Source organism: Podarcis erhardii (assembly GCF_964252035.2).
Source record: "Podarcis erhardii genome assembly, chromosome: 18".
Lineage (NCBI taxonomy): Eukaryota > Metazoa > Chordata > Lepidosauria > Squamata > Lacertidae > Podarcis > Podarcis erhardii.
Window position 1 is genome coordinate 11,345,578 of NC_138516.1, and position 20,118 is coordinate 11,365,695.

At 50.7% G+C, this 20,118-nt stretch overlaps 1 protein-coding gene across 5 annotated transcripts in view; it reads left to right on the forward strand.

Moving 5' to 3' along the window:
* MAST3 (microtubule associated serine/threonine kinase 3) overlaps positions 1 to 20,118 on the forward strand; it is a 58,002-nt gene that overhangs the window by 235 nt on the left and 37,649 nt on the right. For 2 of the 5 annotated variants that reach the window (XM_081846024.1, XM_081846025.1), the window contains exons 1-2: positions 8,442 to 8,548; positions 9,790 to 9,867. In XM_081846024.1, coding sequence (XP_081702150.1) covers positions 8,499 to 8,548; positions 9,790 to 9,867 — 128 coding nt within the window. In that variant the 5' untranslated portion in view covers positions 8,442 to 8,498. Of the gene's footprint in view, positions 1 to 6,610; positions 6,643 to 8,441; positions 8,549 to 9,789; positions 9,868 to 15,988; positions 16,135 to 20,118 lie in introns of those variants that run through there. The other 3 variants (XM_081846026.1, XM_081846027.1, XM_081846023.1) reach the window with 2 other exon arrangements.

Sequence of the window (20,118 nt, forward strand, 5' to 3'; positions counted from 1 at the left end):
CCCACCTACCTGCTGCGTGGCATCCAGAAGGTGCTTCCCTGCTGAGGATCCTGCTTGGGGCGTGTGCGTGGTTTTTTTTCGTGGGGAAGGGGCGTTGCTCCCTGGCAGAGCAGCTGCTGGGCGTGCAGAACGACCCAGCCGCCCAGGGCAGCGCTGAGAAGCGGCTGCTTCTTACCTGAGACCTTGGAGAGCGGCACTTCTTGCTGCTGCTGCTGCCGGCCTGGGTCGGCAATGCTGGCGTGGTGGGGCTTGAGCGAATTGTCGGGGATGCTCGCTTGGGCAGGAGGGGTGGAGAGGGGATTGTGTTTCTGTGCGTGTGTGTGTGCAATTGTGTGTTTTTGTGCAACTGAGTGGTGTGCACTGCGGAGGAAAAAGCCGCCTTGAGGGAACATCTCTCTCTGTGTTCATGCTTATATATAATAATTTCGCGCTTAGGAACGAAGGGTGCATTTTTGCAGAGAGAGAGAGACAAAATCACTAGGCAGGGGAAATATCTGGCTCAGAATAAGCCTCTCCAGACAGAGGCTTGCGGCTCACCCCTGTGGACGTAGAAATATTTTTATTTTTCCATGCACACTCCTATACGTTTTGATAGTAAACCGGATTTGCAACTGGGCTCAGATAATTTGAATTGCAACTGCATACATGCGGTCCTGAGAAGCCCCAGAAAGGGAGAGGCCTTTCGCACCCGGTTCCTGCCTGCGGACCTTCCAAAAGGGGTGTCTGGCTGGCCAGGAATTGTAGAGCCATAGAGTCACAAGGGATCCCTAGGGGTCATCCAGCCCAACCCGCTGCAAGGCAGGAATATGCAGCTGTCTCGTACGGGGATCGAACCCACAACTTTGGCGTTATCGGGCAAGACTTAAATAGGCCGCCCTTTGACCCGATCCAGCTGCTTTTGGGGTTTTAGGTATTCCTCAATGGAGCCTCCATGGTGGAGCCAGTCTACCTTAGAAAGTGGAAAGGGGCTCTACTCTCATCTCCTGCTTGGAAAGGGGGCTTCTTTCCATTTGGGGTGTCTGGTGAGGACAGGAGGCTGGGCTAGGGACCTGATCCAGCACCCAGGACTTCCTTATGTCCATATGGAGCCTCCAGGAGCAATGGCAGTCTACCTTGATTTCTAAGTTCTATTGCGAGGACAGCACACTGAACTAGATGGGGACTCCTTTTTAAAAAGTTTTCTATTTGATTTCACGAGGAATAATATTCCTGCAAATATTAAAATTTTGCACTCGATTCTTCTGAATCTCGAGACTTCCCTCCTCCCCTCCGTGGAGTCATTAAGAAAGTTTTCCAACTCCATGGACTATATGCAACTGGCCGAGATGACCGGCAGAATCCGTGATCTGGGAGAAGAGAAGTTGGAGGAAGACTGGGAGAAATTCAAGATGTATTTACAAAAACATTGTAATTTGGTTGAATGTTAAGAAGGATGCTAGATTATAAAAAACTGGTCACCACTAAACTAGATTTAAATCTGATGATAAGTGAGACTAAAGAAAATATAAAACTTTTTGGAAGAAGCGCTAGATTATATGTGTGAGTGGACATGAGATTGTAAACAAGTTGATAATTTGTTTGGAAAAAATTTTTTAACGATGTAAATGGGAGCGGGAGACGTGAGGGAGCCCAAAGAAGTGATGAAATTGTTGTGAAAGAAGTAAGATTGTTTATTATGTTTTATATTTAAAAACCTTAATAAATATTTATTTAAAAAAAAGAAAGTTTTCCAACTCCATATGATAAGTCCATCTAGTCTACAGTCCTCCGTTAAATTCAAAGTCTTATGTATTGTGGCAGGAGCTGTTTGAAGCCTGTCAAAGAGTTCAAGTGTTCTTTCAAATAAAATCTCTATTCGTCCCAATGCTGGATTTACGTTTAAGCTAAACAAACTCTAGTTTAGGGCCCTATTCTCTTGGGGGCCCCCAAAAAAATTAAAGGAAAAAAACAACTGAATGTACCCATTTCCAAAATATTATCTATCATCTATCTGTATGTCTCTCTATCTGTCTATCTGTCTGTCTGTCTATCTATCTATTCATCTATCTCTATCTATCATCTATCCAGCCATCCATCTATCTATCTATCTATCTATCTATCTATTTATGCCAGTGTTGGCTATACGTATAAGCTCAACAATCTCTAGCTTAGTGCCACATTCTCTTGGGGGCTCCCAAAAAATTAAAGGGAAAAAACAACTGGATGTACATTTCCAAAATATAAGATAAAAATCAAATGAAATAAAACCTACACAGCAACCGTGTTTTGTGTTGTGTCGGCTCCTCTGATGTAAGTCCTGGGCCCCGCCTGCTCCCTCAAATATCCCTGCTTTGCTCCTTTCTAGATATAGGGTGCCGGCATTCTGCTATTTATCATTATTAGTAGTTTGCATCACATATTGACACCTCTGATTCTTTCTTGTTATAGCAAGCTTCTACAGACTAGATTAGGAGTCTTTGTCTATTGTGCTTCTAAAGGAACTTTTGTTCTTGCCAAACGCCAGTGTGTTTGCATTATTCAGTTTGTTGCGAATAAAAAAATCATTTTAAGTTAGAGCATCACCATTATTTCACTATTAACATACCTCTTCTTAATTGTATTTCAGTTCAACCATTACATATTTTGTGGTGTGCAAATGGCTTGAGATACCTATTTGGTCCATCAATGACCATCTAGCATATATTCAACACAAAAAAACAGTGACAATTTGTTGTTGACGAAGGACAGCTGGACATATAAAAGGCCCCATTACCTTCAGGAGCTGAGGGCCGCATTGAATCTCAATCCGGCCCTGATTTGTCCCATTCTCTGTTGAGGTTTTGATGCTCCGGATTTCCCCTTGCCATCTCTTGCACATTTCAATAATTTCATCTCCCCTCATAGGTTATCTTATCATCTTTCCAGCATCTTTGCAGCTGCTGTAGCGAAAACAGTCTTTTCGGTTCCTTCGGTATCTCTGCACCTCCAATTCCTAAAAAAACCCTGGCTTTGTAACAAATGTGATTTTTGAAACATTTTTTCCATGCCGTTTTATATCATCTCAAGTCCGGAAAGGTGGGAGAATTGGCGTTAGCGAGAAGCCTGCTGGGCCTTCTCATCAAACCGGCCACCAGAGGCCACTGGTGAGCTACGGCGGAGGAAACAGGCTGTGCCAATTGCCCTCCCCATCTTGTGTCCACCCCCCCTTGGCTGTGTTTGTGTGTGTTTGTGTGTGTCTGCTACACAGACAACCTTGCAAGCGACTGAACCGCCCTGGGCAAAAGTCCTCTCCATATTGTCCCTGGCCCTGATTTAAAAAATAAAATTATACTAATCACGGAACCCTTCAAGCGACAATAAAGGAGATTCCGACTAGGACTAGCTAATGAGGGCACAGTATGGTTTCCGACTGGGTGACGTTGAGATTCCTGCACGACGGAGGGTTGGGCTGGATGACCTTCGGGGAGCCCTTTCCAACTCTACGAAGTCCTAGAATTGTCAGGCTTGGAAGGGAAGCCAGGGTCATCTAGCCCATGGGGAGGCAAACGTAAGGCCCAAATTGCCTTCTCAATCTGGCCCACGGACGGTCCGGGAATCAGCGTGTTTTGACATGAGTAGAATGTGTCCTTTGATTTAAAATGCATCTCTGGGTTATTTGTGGCGCATAGGCATCCGTTCATTTCTTTATTTATTTCAAAATATAGCCCGGCCCCCCACAAGGTCTGAGGGACAGTGGACCGGCCCCCTGCTGAAAAAGTCTGCTGACCCCTGGAGCCTAAGCTATAGCCTGTTTAGTTTATATGTAAATCCGGCACCGGCATAAATAGATAGATAGATGATAAATACTGTAGATAGATAGATAGATAGATAGATAGATAGATAGATAGATAGATAATATTTTGGAAATTTACTTCCAGTTATTTTTCCCCTTTAATTTTTTTTGAGGTCCCCAAGAGAGTGGGGCCCTAAACTATCGCTTTTTTAGCTTATACGTAAATCCGGCACTGGCATAAAAAGAAAGAAAGAAAGAAAGAAAGAAAGAAAGAAAGAAAGAAAATATTTTGGAAATGTTCTTCTAGCTATTTTTCCCCTTTCAATTTTTTGGGGACCCCCAAGAGAGTGGGGCCCTAAGCTACAGCTTGTTTGGCTTATACGTAAATCCGGTGCTGCTTCTACGGTTCGGGGAGCTGTCTGGGTATTTGGGGAGGGGGCGGCGACAAAGTCGCCCCCTTGTCCCCGATTCCTTGAGAGCCTCCCACTGCCAGCACCCAAGGGTGCCTTGTGTGACTGTGTGTACCAGGAATCGGGGGTGACACTGAGGACATCCTTTGACCCTGATCGTCCCTGGCAGCCCCCCCCAGGCTGCCTTCTTTGCGCCCGCTCAGCTGTCCGAACCCCAACATGGCAAAGCGAGGAAATCGCTCCTGACATTACAGACAATTTTGCTCCTTCCTTTGGGGAGGGAGGAAGAGGACGGGGTTTTGTCTGTCGCACTTCAAGCAATAACACGGGGCTAACAAAATATATATAACCTGTATCGTTTCACCGTTCTTCCACAGAGAATCTATGATGGAGATGCAAGTGATAAAATAAATCAGTTTTTTGTAGGAGCAAAATTAGAGAGTCCATCAATATCACAGAGGCAACACAAGCCTTTCAATGGTCCCGATCCTGTAATCTTGCGATAAGAGAAGCTCCGAGTGTCGCAATTCTTAAACAGAGAATACGTAATAGAATCAGGGTGGATAAAAATTGTTTTTTTTTTTAAAGGATTTTTAAAATTTAAATCAGATTTTTTAAAATTTAAATCGGATTTTTAAAATAAAATGCTTCTGGAGGAAAAACCTTTCTAAATATTTTATGTTTAAGTTACGTTATAGTCCAAAAGGCTATTCATCAGGAAATAAGGATTTGCTTTAACTTTTTCATGTGTGCTAAAACTCAGTCTAAGCTTTTTTTTTAGAAAATCGTTTAACCACATCAGTTAGCAAACATGGATACATATGCTATAATGTTATTGTTTTAGTTAAATGAATTGTTTAACTTGTTATTAAGGAAATGGTTATTTTTCTCCTTCCAATCAAGTACAGCAGAAAAGTTGCCCCAACAGAAACAGTCAACTTATTAAACCTCACCATAATTTCACAATTATCTTTCCATGTATTTCTAACGGTATAACCAAATCAGTCATTTTTTGTTCTATAACTGTAAAAACTGCTCTGAAAATTTATTGTTCCAAAAACGAAACCTTCGTCTGCTTGTAAGTATGAAGATTATACTAGCAAGAAAAGAATCCAATTTAATTTTTTAAAAAATACGATTTAAATTTTAAAAATCCGATTTAAGTAAATAATAATACTCTGCATTTTTGGATATATATATATATATATATATATATATATATATATATAATCATTGATTTTTATCCACCCTGCTTTGGGAGTGACAACACACCTCCTGCTCTTATCATCGATTCGACGACCTTCGCCCCACACCTGCTGGCAGCGTTGCAGGGAAAGTGCCCTGGGGCAGTCGCTCTGCACTGCTCAGGAGGCAGCGGCTGGGGGGGGGCAGAAGGCAAGGCCTTTGGTCCCGGGTGGGGCAAGACAGAGAGATGCTCAGCTCATCAGTGTCTGCACTGGTTGGCAGCAAGGCTCTCTCCCACCGCCTTGCCGGTTTGCAAGCAGGCAGACTTCCCCATAAATTCGCATTCTGCATGAAAAAATTGTCCAGCAGCACCTTAAAGGTAAAGGGACCCCTGACCATTAAGTCCAGTCGTGACCGACTCTGGGGTTGTGGCGCTCATCTCGCTTTACTGGCCGAGGGAGCCGGCGTACAGCTTCCGGGTCATGTGGCCAGCAGGACTAAGCCGCTTCTGGCGAACCAGAGCAGCGCACGGAAACGCCGTTTACCTTCCCGCCGGAGTGGTACCTATTCATCTACTTGCACTTTGACATGCTTTCGAACTGCTAGGTTGGCAGGAGCAGGGACCGAGCAACGGGAGCTCACCCCGTCATTGCGGGGATTTGAACCGCCGACCTTCTGATCGGCAAGTCCTAGGCTCTGTGTTTTAACCCACAGCGCCACCCGCGTCCCCCAGTAGCACCCTAGAGACCAACTAAGTTTGTTCTGGGTATAAGCTTTCATGTGCATGCACACTTCTTCAGAGACTAATCTGTGTTTATTTGTGCTTCATATTTGTAAAACCAATAATAATAATAAAAAACTTAGAGGCATTGAGAGCAGAGTGCGGGAAACCAGTTTTTGGGGGGAAATTGTATTAAATCTGTCTGAATCTGTGGCTGATTCGGTAAAATTTGGGAAACCGATTTGGAGAATGAGAAAGAAACTCAAGGCGCTGGTCCTCATGCTTCGGACAAAAGGCTAATTCAAACAAGGAGCTGCCTCCAAGCCAGTGTTGCCTGCACGGGCTGGCAGTGACGGTTCCAAAGATGAAGTTGAACTTGCCAAGCGAATTCTCTAACCACTGAGCCACAGCCCCCCATAAGACGGCATGCCTCTCCCATCCTGCAATGAGCTGGGGTTTGAGGGGTCTAAGCGAGACCGAAGGGGTGGCTGCAAAGTCCCGGTGGCCTCATCCTGACTGTCTTTTCCCTTTCCTTTTCCGCAGAAGGAGCTCAGCCTGCCTCGCCGTGGGAAAACGTGAGTCGGGGGCTCTGCCCTGCGTTTCGGGTTCTGCGTCGCTCGGGCTTCTGTCTCCAACGGCGGGCACCCAGATAGATGCCTCTGGAGGGCCCACAAGCTGGCCAGGCTGGCTCGCTTTAGGGGTTTCCTGGTGCCAGAGTATTCAAATAATAATAATAATAATAATAATAATAATAATAATAATAATAATAATTTATTATACCCCACAATACGGTTTGAAGTTCATATCATGATATAAGTTTCATGGTTTTTTGACCTGGTGATATATTGCAAATCACGATGTGTGTGTCTGTGTTTTCTGGGATAAATCTCAATGTGGGGGAAACTGTGAAGCCCCAATAGCTCCATCCTTATACCAGACATTGTGATATTTAGCTGGTGATATCGTGCGATGTCGAAAACCTACTCCATCCTTATTCAGACATCGTGATATATCAATATATCGTGATGTAGAGCCAGCGATTTAGTGCTATATTAGAAACAAGCTCCATCCTTATCCAGAATTTGTGATATACCAATATATCGTGATATTTAGCTGGCGATACAGCACGATGTCGAAAACAGCGCCATCCTTATTCAGACATCATGATATATTGATATATCGCAGTTTGGCTGGTGATACATCACAAACCAGATACTGTGCAGCCTTACAAACGATCAATCAATCAATCAATCAATCAATGGGATATACAACCAGAAACAGTATCTAGGCCTCTTTTCAAGAGCATTGCAGGGGGCTCGACTAGATGGCTCTGGTGGGCCCTTTGGGCTCTGCAGTTCTATGATTGTTATACATTTTCCGGACGCCCCACGGTCATATTATAAAGCAGCTGTGTTCTGTGTTCCAAACCAAGCCCTGATGGCAGTTGTTTTCATTTTGTTTTCCTATGCAATAAAAAAAAATTCGGCGCAAGCAAATTCCTGTTCCGAAAGTGTGGCCCGCAGAGAAAAGTTCGGGGACCCTCGAGAATGTCGGAAGAGCCTTTGGATCGGGCCCACTTCGTCCCACTTCCTTTCCTCCCAGGAGCCAGCTGGAGCGGCAACTCCTCCCCACTTGCCATTCCCAGCCAATAGGGACTCGAGAGGCATGACGGTGCCTCGCCCTCGAGAGCCTGCAAATCGGTGCCCCTTTGCCCTCTCATGTGGCAGGGAGTTCCAGAGTTCAGCTCCCTGCGGCTGCGCCTTTTTAAGCGATAGTTTCTCCCAACCTGTTTCCGTGTCGGAATCGCTTTTGAGATCGGTTCTGGTGGTGATTTTCTCGCTCGTGCATTCCCCGCGGAGTTGGCGCGCTGGGGAACCAGAGCCTCCGCTGCTGCCAACCCGTGTGCGCACCACAGAGCCAGACGAACCTCCATACTGTACACGTCTCTTGTCTACGGCCACGCACGGCGCTGGCACTGAAATTTGTGGGTGCCCGGCCCCTTGGTGGGGAATTTGGTGGGTGCTCGGCCCCTTGGTGGGGAATTTGGTGGGTGCTCGGGCACCCAGCGCCCCCGGGCTTTGGCACCCATGCGCCCGCCCCTCTTGAGAGCGGCGTCGCGCAGAGCCTTTTCCATTGGAGAGGTCACTGACCGGCGGGGACGCGCGCCTTTCTCCAGAAACCTGGCGACCCGGCGCCTCGTTGCTTGCGCTTTTTTAAATCCTAGGGGGCGGCGGCGCGCGCTGCAACCACCCCCACCCCAGGGCTTTTCTGTCCCTCCCAGTCCCTCTTCTCCCTCCCTCTCTCCGAGGTGGGGGGGGGAGGAGGAGTGCCGGGTGGGCGGGCGAGCGAGCGAGCGAGCGCCGGGGGAAGCCGCGCCAGGCAGAGCGCGGCGGACGCGCCGTCGGGGCAGCGCGTTGCCACCGCCGTCGCCATGCAGGCGCGCCGTGCCAAGCTGAAGATCCCTTCGCTGACCTTGGTGGAGTGAGTTTGGGGGGCTCCTGGGCGCCCCCGCTTGGGGAGAGGGTGGGGAAACGGGGGGAGAGGTTCCAGCGCCGGCAGGCAGCGCCCCGGGGGTGCTTGGAGAGGCGCGCACGGCGGAGCGCTCGCTTGGCACCGAAAGCTGGGGCGGGCTGGGGCTGGGGGTCTTTTTCTCTCTCGCGGCCCCTCTTTCTGCCTTCGGGGGATGCCTGTCCTCCCTCCCCTCTCCCCTCCTTCCATCCCGGGGTCTCCAATGACGCACGGCTCGGTTGCCAGGGAACCGGCTGCGAAGGGAGGGGGCGGCGGTGATTCCCCAAAGAGAGAGAATTTTAAAAAAGGGCTCTCCGTGGCTTCTCCCACTCCAAAGCGCGCCTCCGCCTCCGGGAAGGGTCCCGCAGAGCTCATGGAGCCCACCCCGGGGCTGTGGCGCCCTCCGCAAACCTGCCAGGCGGGTCCCCGTCCGTCCCACCCCCCACCCCGACTCGAGAGAGGGTTGCCCGGGCGGCGCCACTAAGCTTCCTGGGAGGAGCTCCGCTGCTCCGCTTTCCCCTGATGCAATTTTATTCCGATTGAAAAACACGCACGCAGCAGATGCGGGGCTGGCGGGGCTGGAAGAACACCACCTGCTGAACCTCGGCCTGCCACGGGGAAAGAAAAGGCGTTTGGGGTAGGGGTGAGAGCGCCCGGGGCCTGGCAGTCTGGGGTTCGAGTCCGCTCCCCCCCTGAAAATCACCGCGTGGCCTCCCTGAGCCTGACCTACCTCTCAGGGTTGTTGAACCAGCCTCTCCACTTTTGAGCTCCAAAAAGCAGCGTATAACTTTAACAGTCCCGCAACCCCCAAGCTCGGGGTATTAAGAGGACCTCTGGGCATGGGCAGAGTGCTCCCCCCCCCGTCTGCCCAGATCTTACAAACCGGGGGGATTTCCAAGATCTTGTCACCTGCGCGGAGCTTTCTCTCTCCCCCCCCTTTCCACCTAACATCCCACTGCCCCCAACCGGTGGTAGCTTAGGGCTTCAACGGCACGGTGCCAAGGCAGCGCTACAGTTCCCTGTTTTGGGAATCGTAGCTCTGCAATGGGATATCCCTGGACGTGTAAGGAGCTGTCGTCTCTAGATGGGGGGGGGGGTAGCAATGGACTGGGTCCCTGTCGTTGCCCCCTAACATCTCCTGGCGGGGTGGGGTTGCACCTCTGACCCTTATTCACACCGCCGCCTCGTTCTCCTTGGCTCTCTTCCTTCTGCAGCCTCTCCCCCGGGAGCCAGAGTCCGACCCTTCTCAGCCCCCTGAGCCCTCTCAGCCCCCTGGCGTTGCACCCCTGGAGGTAAGAGACCCTAACTATGGGGAAATGTGTCTTTTCCGTGCAGTGGGGAAGGAATATTATGTGCTATTATGGGGTGCTCCGCCACCCACACCCGTGTTGCGAGGCTGGATGCCGAGGAAACACTTTCCCGATTGCTCCGTCACTCTTAAAAAACAAAAAAAGGCAGCATGGTGTAGTGGTTAGAACCGCGGTCCAATCCCCTGCACCCTCTCTCACACCACAAACGCAGGGTTGTTTGTGCGGAGGAAACGGAAAGGGGGCATCGTCTTCTGCTGCGATTCTGATTCCTAAAAACAGAGCCTCCATGGACAGGACCGGTCTTCCTGGTGGCAAAAAAAATAGGCAGTTCCTCCCCTGGCCTTGTTTGCAGGGGCCTTAGCTGCTTAGCCTCTGCAAGGACTGGGAGGGTGGGCCAAGATGTCCCCCCCCCTTGGGCCCGATCCAGCAGGCTCTTGCGGTGTTCTCATAAGCTAGCGCTGCTGGGGCTACTTGCTGTGGCCAGTGGGAGTCAGGGCCGGATTTCGGTTTGATGTGGCCCTCAGCTCCTGAAGGTAATGGGGTTCTTTCTATGTCCAGCTGTCCTTTGTCCACAACAAACTGTTGCTGTTTTTGTGTTGAATAGATGCTATATCAGGCATAGGCAAACTTGGCCCTCCAGATGTTTAGGGACTACAGTTCCCATCATCCCTGACCACTGGTCCTGTTAGCTAGGGATGATGGGAGTTCTAGTCCCAAAACATCAGGAGAGCCGAATTTGGGGATGCCTGTGCTATATGGTCCTTTATGGACCTAATAGGTATCTCAAGAGGGATGTGGGTGGCGCTGTGGGTTAAACCACAGAGCCTAGGACTTGCTGATCAGAAGGTCGGCGGTTCGAATCCCCGCAATGACGGAGTGAGCTCCCATTGCTCGGTCCCTGCTCCTGCCAACCTAGCAGTTCAAAAGCATGTCAAGGTGCAAGTAGATAAATAGGTACCACTCCAGTGGGAAGGTAAATGGCGTTTCCGTGCGCTGCTCTGGTTCTCCAGAAGCGGCTTAGTCCTGCTGGCCACATGACCCGGAAGCTGTACGCCGGCTCCCTCGGCCAGTAAAGCGAGATGAGCGCCGCAACCCCAGAGTCGGTCACAACTGGACCTTACGGTCAGGGGTCCCATTACCTTTTAGGTATCTCAAACCATTTGCCCATGTGGCCGTGCAACCAGTCCATGCAGAATGTCGGCACCCTATATATAAAGGAGCAAACCAGGGATACTTGAGGGAGCAGCCGGGGCCCAGGACTTACACCAGAGGAGCCTACACAATGCAAAACACAGTTGCTGGGTGTAGGTTTTATTGTATTTGTTTCTTATCTTATATTTATGTACATCCAGGTTTTTCCCCCATTAATTTTTTGGGGGCCCCCAAAAGAGTGGGGCCCTAAGCTAGAGCTTGTTGAGCTTATACGTAAATCTGGCCCTGGCGGGAGTTATAGCTCAGCAGCACCCGGCGGTCCAAAGGTTCCCAAGGCCGAGGGAGGAGCGGTCGCCGTGGGGCAGGCCGTCGCCCCGTCCCTCTCCGACTCCTTGGCCAAGGCCGCTACCTCCTCCGATGGCCTCGCAGGGCGGATTAATGAATAACGCGAGCGCCTGGCAATTTCTCCCTGTCTGAGAAAGAGAGAGGGAACGTAAGCACATGTGTTTTGATGGGCGCAGCGAAGAGGGAAGAGGCGCTGTAACAGCTGGCAGCCCTGGGCGGGCAAAAGGAAACACACTTGCTTGCTGTTTTTATTTGAATATTTGCGTGTTCTAGAATCTCCATGGCTGGGGTGGTTAGGGCAGATGCTTGGCATGTAGAAGGGCCTCAGGTTCAGTCCTTGCTTGGCCCCCACCTGAAACCTAGAGAAACCTAGACAGCCGCTGCTAGCCAGTGTAGGAAAAATACTCCCCTCCGTGGCCTGGCTCCGCTTCTGTTCAGTTCAGACAAAATATTAAAATACAGTAATGCATCAAACATTAAAAGCTTCCCTAAACAGGGCTGCCTTCAGATGTCTTCTAAAAGTCAGTTGTTTATTTCCTTGACATCTGGCGGGAGGGCATTCCACAGGTGGGCGCCACCACCGAGAAGGCCCTCTGCCCGGTTCCCTGTAACTTCTCTTCTCGCAGTCAGGGAACCGCCAGAAGGCCCTCAGGAGATGGACCCCGGTGTCCGGGGTGATGACGCTCCTTCAGGTCTACTGGGCCATTTAGGGGTTTCAAAGTCAGCACCAACCCTTTGAATTGTGCTCGGAAACTGTACTGGTAGCTCTGGAGAGCTTTGAGACTTCCCCCTCCGCTCAGCGGGCGGCCTGGATTCGCACCCAGCTCCAGAACTGGCTCTGCCTTTGCAAAATCAAAGCAGCCAGCTGGCCAGAGGTGTCCTTTCCCCCCTCCCAGAACTCAGTCAATGCTGCTCTTATGAAACGATTTCAGGAATCGATCCTTTCCCCTGCCTAACCCTCACGGCCGGCCGAATTGCGGGAGTCCTTTTTCCTCTTCCCTGGCCTTCGTTTTTTCCTCTTCTCTGGGCCTCATGAGGGACAGAAACTTGAGCTTGGGGCAAAGGAGGCGTGAGACAGACACACACACATCCCCCTAGTTTTTGCATCAACTCGACATTAGGAAGAACTTTCTGTAAGAGCTGTTTGTCTGAAAAATGTTAGCCTCTCCTTCCTTGGAGGTTTTTAAGCAGAGCTTGGATAGCCATCTCTCTCGGACGCTTTAGCTGAGATTCCTGCATTGCAAAGGGGGTTGAGATGGATGACCACTGGGGTTCCCTCCCCAACCTGCCAATGTCTCCAAAGTCCCAACTTCCTGCTGCAAAGAGCACCAGCTCTTGGAACAAACAGCGATGGCAGTTTTGGAAAGAGAGTTTCACATCTGCAACCTTTATGCGCTGCGCGGCAGGGGCAGGGAGGGGGGCTGGCATGCGCCGCAGGACTTCCTGCGCACGAGGGAGGAGGGATATATATGTGCCTGCATGCGCAGCCCGGCTCTCTGCCATCTCTCCCCCCCCCCCGCGCAGGTCAGCTGGACAACCGTTGCCATGGAGAGGCAGCCTTCAACCGCTGCTGGCTTGGCGGCAGAGTCGGCAGTCGCCTTGGCCCTCCGCCACCCGGCTTGCCTGGCGGCTGCTTCCCCCCACAGTTGTCATGTGCTGCACAGAGAGAGAAAGAGAGAAGACAGGGAGAGAGAGAAGGCATTGTTGCATGGATGTGTGCCAGGGAGACCTGGGTTCAAACTCACAGGAGTCTTTTCCCCTGCAACTCCAAGGGTTTAAGACTCCTTCCTTCCCTTCCCTTCCCTTCCCTTCCCTTCCCTTCCCTTCCCTTCCCTTCCCTTCCCTTCCCTTCCCTTCCCTTCCTCCCTTCCTTACTTCCCTTCCTTCCCTCCTTCCCTTTCTTTCTTTCTCTCTCTCTCCCATGTTTTTCTCATCACAGTAGCACTGACTCATGGGTTGTGTAGTAACCCGCTTTGCTTTTTAAGGCCACAGCTCTCCCATCGCTGCAAAACTGCACCGTGGGCTCTGTAGTGATTTTACTTGGCTTTGGTTTCAAATGGGTTTTCCTATCGGAACGATGCTGGCATCTTGGGTTCTATAGTCTTGGGTCTGCAAAGCGTTCCAAACTTTTCATGTCGCCAACTTGCTTTTTTAGACACAGATCCTTTCACGACACAGTAATTCAGTTTTGCTATAGCAAACCCAGAGGTTAAACTAACCCCCTTATAAAAGGTACGGCTGCAGCGGTACCTACCGTATTTATCTACTTGCACTTTGAGGGGCTTTCGAACTGCTAGGTTGGCAGGAGTAGGGACCGAGCAACGGGAGCTCACCCCGTCATTGCGGGGATTCGAACCGCCGACCTTCCAATCTGACTGGGTTTCCCCAGCCACTCTGGGCAGCTTCCAACAAATTAAAACACAGCAAGACATCAAACATTAAAACCTTCCCTCCACAGGGTTGCCTTCAAATGTATTATAAAAGCCAGATACAGCGGTACCTCGGTTTAAGAACAGCCCTGTTTACAAACTATTCGGTTTACGAACTCCGCAAGTAGTGTCCCGGTTTGCAAACTTTACCTCGGTCTATTGGACTGCAAGAAGATCAAACCTCTCCATTCTGAAGGAAACCAGCCCTGAGTGCTCCCTGGAAGGACAGATCCTGAAGCTGAGGCTCCAAGACTTTGGCCACCTCATGAGAAGAGAAGACTCCTTGGAAAAGACCCTGGTGTTGGGAAAGATGGAGGGCACAAGGAGAAAGGGACGACAGAGGATGAGATGGTGGGGCAGTGTTCTTGAAGCTACCAGCATGAGTTTGACCAAACTGCGAGAGGCAGTGGAAGACAAGAGTGCCAGGCCTGCTCTGGTCCAGGGGGTCACGAAGAGGCGGACATGACTAAACGACTCAACAACAACAACACCTCGGTCTATGAACGGAATTCGAACGGTGGAAGGGCACCAGCGGCGGGAGGCCTCAATAGGGAAAGCCCGCCTCGGTTTAAGAATGGTTTCGGTCTAAGAAAGGACTTCCGGAACAGATTAAATTTGTACACCGAGGTGCCACTGTAGTTGTTTATTTCCTTGGCATCTGATGGGAGGGCGTTCCACAGGGCAGGCGCCACCACCGAGAAGGCCCTCTGCCTGGTTCCTCGTAACTTCGCTTCTCGCAGGGAGGGAACCGCCAGAAGGCCCTCGGAGCTGGACCTCAGTGTCTGGGCTGAAAGATGGGGGTGGAACCGCCTGAAAGCCCCCGATCCCCTGTGGCTTCCATCCACTGGGGTTCAGAAGCAGTGCTGCCTGCAAGCATTGAGGACAAGGAAGAGCCATCATAGCTGGTCGCCATTGGTAGCCAGGCTTTCTCCACGAGTTTGTGAAATCTTTGAAAGCCATGCAGGTTGGCCGAAGCGCGTTGCATGCTTTCACTATGCGCATACACGAAAGAGCCTTTTCTCTGATCTCTGTCCTGATTTTCCCAACCTTGCGCTTCAGGGATGCACTAGCAGAGAGGGAGGGGAAGAAACCCTTTTTCTATGCACATCGTGCTTTGTTGTCAGTTGAGTCGTTTAGTGGTGTCTGCCTCTTTGTGCCCCCCTGGACCAGAGCACACCAGGCCCTCCTGTCTTCCACTGCCTCCTGCAGTTTGGTCAAACTCATGCTGGTCCCTTCGAGAACACTGTCCCACCATCTCGTCCTCTGCCGTCCCCTTCTCCTTGCGCCCTCCATCTTTCCCAACATCAGGGTCTTTTCCAGGGAGTCTTCTCTTCTCATGAGGTGGCCAAAGTCTTGGAGCCTCAAGCTTCAGGATCTGTCCTTCCAGTGAGCACTCAGGGCTGATTTCCCTCAGAATGGAGAGATTGGATCTTCTTGCAGTCCATGGGACTCTCAAGAGTCTCCTCCAGCACCTGAATTCAAAAGCATCAATTCTTTGGCGATCAGCCTTCTTTATGGTCCAACTCTCACTTCCATACATCACTCCTGGGAAAACCAGAGCTTTAACTATACGGACCTTTGTTGGCAAGGTGATGTCTCTGCTTTTTAAGATGCTGTCTAGGTTTGCCATCGCCTTTCTGCCAAGGAGCAGGCGTCTTTTAATTTCGTGGCTGCTGTCACCATCTGCAGTGATCATGAAGCCCAAGAAAGTAAAATCTCTTACTGCCTCCATTTCTTCCCCTTCTGTTTGCCAGGAGGTGATGGGCCCAGTGGCCATGATCTCCGTTTTGTTGAAGTTGAGCTTCAGACCATATTTTGCGCTCTCCTCTTTCACCCTCATTAAAAGATTCTTTAATTCCTCCTCACTTTCTGCCATCAAGGCTGTGTCATCTGCATATCTGAGGCTGTTGATATTTCTTCCGTCGTGCTATCCTTTTCCAAACCTCTCTCACGTCGCCTCTTCCTCGCCGCCTCTCTAAACTGGAAAAAACAACAACCCCAAACGTTGCGCCTTTTCCCGGACTCGCCGCACCCCCGGGATCGTTTCGGCGGCCCATTTCTGAACCATTTCCAACCGATTCCCCGGCGCACGTGGGAAAGGAATTCGGGGGCGGGCGGGGGTTGGTGTGTGTGTCTCTCTCTGCTGCGCAAATCTCGGGAGGGGGCGCTGCGGAGCGCCCTGGGCTCGGAGGCCGGCGGCCCTCGGAAGGCGGTGACGGCGCCCCGCGGGAGGAGGAGGAGAAGGACCCGGTCGGTGGCCGGCGATGTCGGACCCCGGCACCTGGGGGCCCCCGCTGGGCGCCCTCAGCCAGCGCTCCAAGAGGTAACCAAGGCGGAGGCGCGCAGCCAACGGAACGCTTCCGGGCGCAATTACGCACCGAGCGGAGCTGCTTTTTGGAGAGGGAGGGAGGGGAAAAAGCGCCTCGCCGGAGGGATGCGGGGGGGAGGTGTTGCTTGCGGAGAGTTTGTTCTCATCATCCCCGGGGGTGGTGTGCATTGCACAAGCAGCCCCCCCCCGCACGGGTGCTTTTTTGGGGACGTTCCCAGGCGCGCCAAGCTTGCAAAAAGGTTTAACAATCACATACCCAGAGGCGCCTCTCCTCTCTGGCCTGTGTGTGTGTGTGTGTGTGTGTGTGTGTGTGGCGGGGGCTTTTGTGTAGGAAGCCCCCCCCCGTCTGAAATATCATCTTGTACTCTAATTTCTGGGCTGTGACTTTTTTTAATTAATATATTATCCACCCGAAGGTCTTCATCTCCTTTCTTTTGTGTTTTCTCTCTCTCGCTGAGAAACAGGTTGGTTGTTTCTCCTCCCTCCTCCCCCCCCCCCCGTTAATCTGTGTGCGCTTGTACAGATTAGGACATAATCCCCTCGGCCAGATTGTGAGGGAGGGGGGGCTGGTTTGGACCCGGAGCATCCGAGGTCACCGATCTCCTTTGGTGCTCCAACTTCCCACCCTCCCCAAAAAAGGCAATGTGAGGTTTAAGGGGGGGAATTCTTTCCCCAAACTCCCAATTTGTGTCCTAAAATGAACCCTGGATCATTGGTGGGGGGCGATTTTTCTCGGGTGAGAAGCAAGGCTGGTTCCTGACTCAAGCTCCAAGGATGTGGAGGGGATTGCAGAATTCCAGGAATGTGGTGGGAAAAGAGACACTTTCAAGGATGGGCCCTCCGCTGCTGGAAGCAGGATTGAGGTCCAGTCGCTGCTTTTCGCTGGTTGAACTGGTTGGCCACTCTGAGGACATGGAACCTGACTGGATGGGGACCCCCCCCCTTGGGTCCTGATCCAGCAGCCAAGCTCTTCTCGGTTGCTTAGAATTCCTCAGTGGCGCCTCTCTGAGCAAGGGCAGTCTACCCTAGGACGGTGGAGACGTGAGGCTTTTTTTTTGCTCTCTTGGTGGTTTCCCTTTGGGTGGCCACGGTGAGGACAGGATTTTGGGCCAGGCAAGCACACCTTTGGGCCTGATCCTGCTGCCACAGGGGGCAGTGGCGTAGCGTGGGGGGTGCAGGGGGGGCCGGCCGCACCGGGTGCAACATCTGGGGGTTAGGGTTAGGGGGCGCAAATCCACAGGTTTGGGGGCACAAATCTACAAGTTAGGGGGCGCAAATTACTTGCCTTGCCCCGGGTGCTGACAATCCACGCTACGCCACTGACAGGGGGCTCCTCCTAGGTTCTGACCCGCAGCTTAAAAAAGGTATTGGATCAGTTCAGTGGTTTTCAGTGGCCATGTTGACTGCATTCTCATATACAGTGTTACTTCAGGTTACATACGCTTCAGGTTACAGACTCTGCTAACCCAGAAATAGTGCTTCAGGTTAAGAACTTTGCTTCAGGATGAGAACAGAAATTGGGCTCCAGCGGCGCGGCGGCAGCAGGAGGCCCCATTAGCTAAAGTGGTGCTTCAGGTTAAGAACAGTTTCAGGTTAAGAACGGACCTCCGGAACAAATCAAGTACTTAACCTGAAGTACCGCTGTGTGTGTGTGTGTGTGTGTGTGTGTTTGTGTGTGTGTGTATGCAGTATATGTTTTTATTTGATTTTAAAACGTATAAGCATATAACAAAATCAATTAAAAACCCATAAAATGCTCAGAATCTCAAGACCTCCCCCCACAACTCTTAATAACAATGTTTAAAACTACACATGTCAGTTCATATCCAGATTTTTCTATCGGTCTGAATTGTCCATAGCTTTTGTTACTTTGCAAGGCTGGTTAAAATCCTGCTAATGTTTTCACCGGGCCACAATTGTCTTGTAAATAAATGTGTTCTCCATTCACTGTCAAGGCAGTAGAAGCAGAACTGCACTTGGCTCTGACTTTTGGGTGTTTGATCGGTCACAGTGAGGCAGGGCCACAAACAGGAATATTTGGGGGGGGGCAGGTAAGACCCACCCCACATAACTGATCGCAAGATGCGGCGCACGATCGCCATTCAAATGGCAATGCCCATCAACTTTGGGTATGAGTGTGGCCACCTCAAATATTCTATTGGAGGAGAGGCAAAGGGACTTCGGCCCCTAGGAGCTGGCCTCCTGTGCTGTGAGGACAGGTCTGGATGAGGCCCTTTTGCCCGGATCCAGCTGCTGCAGGGCTTTCCTTTTGCGACAGAAAAAGGAGGCAAATATAGATTGTATCCGAGAGAGCGCTGTGAACTCCTTGGCCAGCCTTTGAATAACTCTTGCGATGTTGCAAAGACTTCGGATATATTGGAGAGGACTATCTGAATGAGCTATAATATGCAGTTGATTAAGATATTTAAAGGACCCACAGAGGAGAGGAGGGAAATCTGAAGATTCGGAAGAATCCTTGTTCTGTTTTGAAATTTAATTGTGTTAAATGTGTGCGGTTTGTTTTGTAAAACCAGTAAAAATCATTTCGAAAAGAAGAGGAAAAAGGAGGCTATTCGCATCATGCCCAGCTCAACTATGGGGCGAGATTTAGCAATGAGCATCGACTTGGATGACTCTAAAAAGGAGATTATACAAATCCAGGGAGGATCTGTGGCTACTGGCCAATGGCTCTGTTGTCGCTTCTACGGGCAGGAAATGCCTCTGATGATGCGCTAAGGTCCGGGTTTCGGGCTTCCGTTTTGGGGCATCTTAGCGGACACTCTGAGGACAGGAGTCCGGGCCAGATGTCCGGATCCAGCTCCTGCGGGACTCTCCTTACCTTCGCTTTGCGGAGAGGTAAGATAAAGGGGTCACACTTGCCCCATGGAGCTATGATCCCTTTTGGACGTAGATCAGTGTTCGAAATTCGCCAGGCACATTTTGGACCTTGTCGGTCTCTGCCATTTTGGGGGTCCTTGGATCTGGGCCGTTTTCGCACACTAATACCTTCCCGTCCTGTAGAATTCCATCCCTTCTATTTTATCCGTGCCGTCAGAATGGATTTCGGAAACCGTATTGAAAAATAGCGACCCACAAATCCGGCCCACAAATGGCAAGGAGGCGTTCCGCTTTGGCAACCAAAACCCTGGTTTAAGGAGCCATTTATCTGAGTTTCGAATGCTTTTAAGATACTCCCACCTTCATCCAGGTGAAATAATAATAATAGTAGTAATAATAATAAGTTTATTATTTACACTCCGCGGTTCCCAACAGAATATTAAAAACACAGTATAACATCAGTCATTAAAAAGCTTCCCTAAACAGGGCTGCCTTCAGATGTCTCCTAAAAGTCATATAGTTCTTTATCTCCTTGACATCTGGTGGGAGGGAGTTCCACAGGGCGGGTGCCACCACCGAGAAGGCCCTCTGCCTGGTTCCCTGCAACCTCACTTCTCGCAGGGAGGGAACCGCAGAAGGCCCTCGGGAGAGGGACCCCGGTGTCCGGGGTGGAGACGCTCCTTCAGGTCTACTGGGCCGTTTAGGGCTTTCAAGGTCAGCACCAACCCTTTGAACTGTTCTCTTCCCGTCTCTGCCATATAGAAAACTCACTGCGTCCTAAAAATTTGCTGCTGTCCCCCTTGGGGCTTTGGGGTTGCTGCTTCCACCTCTGAGTTCAGCCTCTGCCCCAAACATCTCCCCTCCAAAGTAAGCCCAATGGCGTTCTGTTGGGACTTACACCTGGGTCAAAGGTTCTAGGATCCGGATCGTATTGTTTTAAAATAAGATAAATCTAAAGGTTTTTGGGCCTGAGCCTCTGACGCATTGTCTGGCTCCGTTTTGTAGCGATTGGGAACTTCCTTTTTGGTTTTGAATCGGCGGCGGATCTTTTCGCAAGCGAAGCGTCTCTGCGCCACGAGCGGAAGAGGTGGCTGTGCCTCTCTCTTTGCAGCCGGGCCTTCCTTCTTTCTTTTACACACC